Source organism: Cenococcum geophilum (genome assembly GCF_001692895.1).
Source record: "Cenococcum geophilum 1.58 unplaced genomic scaffold K441scaffold_55, whole genome shotgun sequence".
Taxonomy (NCBI): domain Eukaryota; kingdom Fungi; phylum Ascomycota; class Dothideomycetes; order Gloniales; family Gloniaceae; genus Cenococcum; species Cenococcum geophilum.
This window is the reverse complement of record NW_027137613.1, coordinates 995,860-1,001,657: the sequence shown is the minus strand read 5'-3', so window position 1 is coordinate 1,001,657 and position 5,798 is coordinate 995,860. Positions and strand designations below refer to the sequence as shown.

General features: G+C 34.6%; 1 protein-coding gene across 1 annotated transcript; it reads right to left on the bottom strand.

Moving 5' to 3' along the window:
- Positions 1 to 340: 340 nt before the first annotated feature.
- On the bottom strand, positions 341 to 1,495 carry K441DRAFT_619378 (uncharacterized protein). The gene is made up of 3 exons (XM_067645872.1): positions 1,178 to 1,495; positions 741 to 1,085; positions 341 to 667 (listed from the first exon to the last, which is right to left on the bottom strand). The coding sequence occupies exons 1-3, from the start codon at positions 1,292 to 1,294 to the stop codon at positions 467 to 469; spliced, it is 663 nt and encodes a 220-aa protein (XP_067499115.1). The 5' UTR covers positions 1,295 to 1,495; the 3' UTR covers positions 341 to 466.
- Positions 1,496 to 5,798: the final 4,303 nt, after the last annotated feature.

The window sequence follows — 5,798 nt, the reverse complement described above, 5'->3', positions numbered from 1 at the left end:
ATTCACGTGGCCAAGGCTCCAAATCATATATTCATAAGCTTATGAATATTCATTTATTTATAAGATTAATATCGTATCCATACCATTTCATAAGCATAAGCATATCGCGATAAATGAATGAGTAAGGTTATCGTTGGGAGCCCTGGTGGTGTGAAGAGTTGCATCTTACGGAAGAGGAGAGAAGGTGTGGGGAGTAAGTCAGGTGTGTTGAGGAGATAAAGGAATAAGGAGAGGTGAGGAATATGAGACTTTGTGGTAGTGATTGGGATGGGAACTGGGTGGGAGTTGTTGGGTCCCAGTAGATCGGATCGGAGGTGAAGAAGCGGAGGTTGAAGCTATTGCGGATGGATATCCCGGGAGCCTGCGCTTTTGGAGTGGTCGAGCTTGGGGATGGGTTGTCGTCTGCTTGGACGTTTGGTGTGAGGAGACCTATCCGGATATTTGCTGTCGAAGTGCCGCTTGTACTTTATCCCTCATATGAATTAAGGATTTCTCGAAGCAAGAATCGGAGCAAGCCGCCAGCATATGCATCCTCCTTAGGGAAGTACTTTTCATTCTTGATTGTATAGTCCCGCAACTTCTTAAGATTTGGGAAAACCTTTACCGATGCTCCTGTTCGCGGAGTGTCCACGAGGTCCACTAGATTCACGTGTGTCTGACGAACTCGCTGATCATCGTCAGTCTCAGCCATTCCAAAGGGGTTTTCGAGTCGTAATCAATGGAACGCGGCAAATGCTCACCTCACGACACTCCTTTATACCCTCAGGCACAGGTTCAATATTCAATATGTGGCACAGATTCTGCCACGAATTTAGGTCTTCCTCATCTGTACCATAGAGGTCGTTGAACTGCTGAACCATTGCCGACTTGAACTGCCGCCTCGCCTCCCGCATCTCGTAATCATCACTATCCCATTCAAAGGCATCACACATTCGATTGAACTCCGTCCATATTGGTGCTGATGAATCATAGTCAAAGTCCGAATGCTCAGCGAAGAAACTATCGATATGGTCCGCAGGCAGTGGTTCTCCTCGACGCTTTGCTTTCGATCGCGTCTTAAGTCGTTTCGAGTTTTGAGTAAAAGACTATTCCGCCATGGACTTAGCAGGAACGCCGAGACGGCTAAGGAGGGAAATGAGGAAGAATTCAGGAGAGGAAATGTACGGTTAGTACATGCCTTAGAGCTATCACCTTTCTTGAACTCGGCATGGGTAAACTTGCATCTCGATCCAAACCGGCAAGTACCAGACTCGTTATACTGGAAACAGATGCCGCCACGTTTAGTGTTGCTCATCGTCAAGTGAGAGAAGTAATAGTCGTTCAATGCTAATCAGACTCCTCACGAAGCTCAACGTCCAATTTTTCTCTTAGGTTGGTTGGATAAGCTTGTAATGGATACTCAGCGCGTCCTACCAAGCACTTGTGATGGAATAGCAAAGACAGGAGGGAGGGGATCCGGAGCAATCCTCCTACTATTGAGACAGGCAAACGTTAGGAAAGAACTATGGCGGAAAGAACTCTGATTGAAAGCAGCTACTGTCTCTTAAAAAGCTTGCTTTGCACGGGCGGAGATCCCGGTTGGGTAGTGAAGATTCACTCCCCTCTCTCGATCCTTGGTTGTGGCTTGATTAGCACCAATAGCACCAATAGTCCTAATTATTACGTAAGAGAGGAATCCCGTAGAAAAGTTGTAATTTTATTGTGGAGGGGCGTGATAAGTCCAAACGCTTCGCCAGGGTAATAAGGAGTCTTGGTGAGGATTGCGTTATGATCTCGTCAGGCCTCCGTAATAGTCTCCCAGCTTAATGCTCTTAATGAAGAGTTCCGGATCCGCTTTCTAGAGGCTCGAAAGGGTTGTTCCGCCCAGTTTGTTGTGCCATGTCGAATTTTGAAGTCGACATGATGAGAGATTGAGGGGTTGGGGGATCGTTTACGGTTGATAGTTCTCTAAACGAGCTTGATGGCACCCATCGGTGCAAGGGATAAATAAACAACTTTGATTACTATACTTAAGCCTATATTTAGCTTTAAATTCTTTTAAAGTAGGCTTTATACTTATATATTAAAGCTAATAGTAAACTTACTTATAATATAATATTTAACTAGTAGTATATTAATTTAAAGCTTTATATCTTATTTTTAAAGGATCCTAACAATAAGATAAAAAAAGTCTCCTTTTAACAAGATTGCTATACTTAGTTATACTATAAGGGATATTATTATAGTTACGTTGGGTTGCCCTTAGGACAACCCCTAAATACCCCTTAAATAGCTATTAGTTATGTATTAAAGGCACGTGCCTATAGTATATAGTCTTTACAATCCTAGAGGCCTTACCTCCTTAAGGATTTATCTCCTCTATATTCTATCCTATTCCTATAATTGCGCCTTATAGCCCCCTATCTATAATGTCCCCTTATACTCCCCCCCTAGAAGGGTAGTTAGCTTTAAAGACTAAATTATTAATATATATTTTTTATTTATATCTACTATTCTTCCCTTAAAACCTCGCAATAGCCTAAATAGAAACTCTATAAATACCCTATATAAAGCTATTATATTAAAATAAAAAGGTCCCTCTAATAGTAAAAGATTATAATAATATATACCTCTAGATAGGGTAGCTAAATAAGCCCTAATACTTAGATATAAGCTCGGACCCAGGGAACTCGGTTACCCCCCGAACTCGGTTACCCCACCAAAATTGGTTGTAACACTTTGGAAGCTATCTACACCTAACTAAATCAAATTAACTATCTACCCCTACATGCTATTTAGTATATCGACTTCGCTCTTTCTAGCTATCAAAATATAAGGCTTTAATTTTGGCTCCTTTGCCCTTATTTTAGCCTATTTTTCCTCTACCTCCTCTATAGCTTCCTTAATTCCATCTCTATATTTAGAGTCTATATTTAGATCTACAGGTACTTACCTATAAATTTTTACGCTTTTAAGGTCTTTAAGTTATAATTGCAGGCTATATATTTAAGGGTCTATATATATAGCCTTTATAATAAGCTGCTGAAGTTATTAATTTACTTTTTATAAAAATAACTAAATCTTTAATTAAGGGTATATCTATTATAAAGGCTTTAATCTATTTAATATCTATTATAGGGCTTCTTTAGGGTAACTATAATGTTAAACTAATTATTATTAGCCCATTTAAGGCTTAAACCCTCTATTAAATCTTTATTTTTAACCTATAAAAAAGTTAAGCCATTATATAGATTTTATAGATAATTACTAAGGATATACTATCTAAATTTAATTATTTTTGCTATAAGACCTTCACTTTAGGTCTTATAGTAATACTTAGTAAAGTAGTACTTCTTAATTAAAGCTATATTATTAAGAAATATAAGCTTTATAATCTACTCCTAATATTTATATTTAATAGAGAGGAAATATTATAAATTTAAAGGTTACTATATTAAACAAAGTAGTAAAACAACAAGTTATATATAAATTAATTTATATTTTAACAAAAACTTAATTATATAATAGCTTATATAGCTATTAAGTAAAAACAATTAGGGTTTATTACTAAATAATTTAGTTTTAAGTTTAAAAAAAGTTTAATAAATAACCTAAATATAATAAAATTTATTAGGTAATTATTTCTTAAGGCTATATATGTCTAATAAGACATTTTAGCTTAGTATAACTATATTAGTAATAATAAATTTTTTTTAATTAACTGGGAGTAAATATTACCCCTGTAATAGATATATATTTATAGTTATTTAGTAACTATATTAAAGCCTCCTTTTTATAGGTACCTCTTATAGTAATTAGTTTTATATATATATATAATATTACTCTAAATTCATCTATATTATAAGTTTTTTTTACCTCTATATTAGCCTACCCTTTTACCCCTCTTATAAAGATTATAAAACATTTAAATTTGCTTTAATTATGCCCTATTAATCTATATCTTTTCTATTAACTATATAGTTTAATATTTAATAATAAGATTTTGATTAAAATGGCTAATTACCTATATTTTACTAAAGGGCTTAGTATTACTAATTTAACTAAATATTTAAGTTACTATTTTTTTAGAATTATAAATATAAGGGAGTAAATCTTTATAGGTCCTATTTAAGTATCCAATTTATAAACAAGACCTCCTATATAGGACTTAATTATATATATAAATCAAGTTAATAGCTTGCTATTTAATTAATCGCTTAAAATAGACAAAGGGACACTATATATAAGCACAGCTTTTCGCATAGGCTTATAAACACCAGATTCGGAATCTACAATAGCCATTTATAAGTTCTGCTAATTTTGGTCTATATTAATTAACTCGTTGTGGAGAAAATAGGTAAGTTGATTTTGGTGTGGTGACCGAGTTCGGGAGGCAACCGAGTTCCCTGGGTCCGAGCTTACTAGGAGTTTAAAAACTCTTATATGCCTATAGTTACTAACAATACTAAGGAAAATATAAATACCCTTTATAACGGCTACAACGCTATTAAAAGTAGCTAGAACGCCTCTAGCCCTACTTAAGCTAGTTAAAAGATAAAGCGCCAGAGGTAACTCTAAGATCTTTCTTTAGGTTAGAAATATTAGAGAAATATACTAATATATCTAATTAGGGACCTAACTAAAACCCTTCTAAAAGACTACCGGCCTATAATTAGTATAGTAGTAATATATGGGCTGCTTATAAACTAATTAAGCTTACCTCTTTAGGTAACTTAATTTAAATACTAATTTAGGACCTAAGCCTCGCTAGAAACTATACTAGCTACTAATACTAATACTATTTTTATAGCTAGAGCTTCCCTAGGCCTAAAGTTAGAAAGTTAAAAGCCCTAAACCAATTTTCTTTAAGAAGGATATTAGGAAGTTGCTATAAGGCTCTTAGAAGCTATATAAGGAGGGGCTAATAATAAATCTATTAAAAACCTCTAAGAGTAAGTCTAGATTTAGTAAAGTTTAATCTAAGCTAGATAAAATCTTTTATAACTATAAGAGGCCAGCCTAACTAGAACGTATAATTATTTAATTAACAGTGTTACTGGTAAGTAGAAGGTAAGTTAAAGGTAAGTAAAAGGTAAGTTAAAGGTAGAATAAGTTTTATATATTAAAGGATAAATACTTTTAACCACTTCTATTTAGAGACTAATTACTAGTTCTTCTCTAGAGGGGAACTAGCTTCCTATATATTCCTTTTAAGACGCTAGTAAAACCTTTTGCCCTTAATCTATTTAACTATATCTTCTAGAATATAGATAGGATATAGATAAAACCTCCTACCGTCTTATCGGATATGTACTTCCTAGGGGATTCTGTTATAATTACCTCCCCTTTTAAGGTCTTAGTTCTTTAAGACTTCGCCTCTACTAAGCTTTTATAGAGTTCCGGCTAAAACCACTAGGGAACTGTAACCGATTATGGGTGCTGCCGAGACAGCCTTAACGCCACCCTATATATTGATTGCAGATCAATATTGCTTGCAGATCACTGTTCCCATTTCAGCTACCATTTCATATATATATACCTCTTGATTTCCATAAATTTACAATCAAGTCGCTTGTTCAATTCCTACACACTGCAAAGCTTACAGAAACCCTTAGTAGAAAGGTACTCTATAATGCGACTTATTGCTAGCTCTTTACTAGCGCGGAACTTTACTTTATTTTTTATTCCTTTGCTCTTCTCCTACCCTAGCTCCTTATAGTGCTTTTATAATAGGATTTTAATAATAGTAATAAAAATTTAGTGGGATTTACCTCTTTAATTTTAGGAATTTATTATAAATAAATCTAGAGGTTATCTAG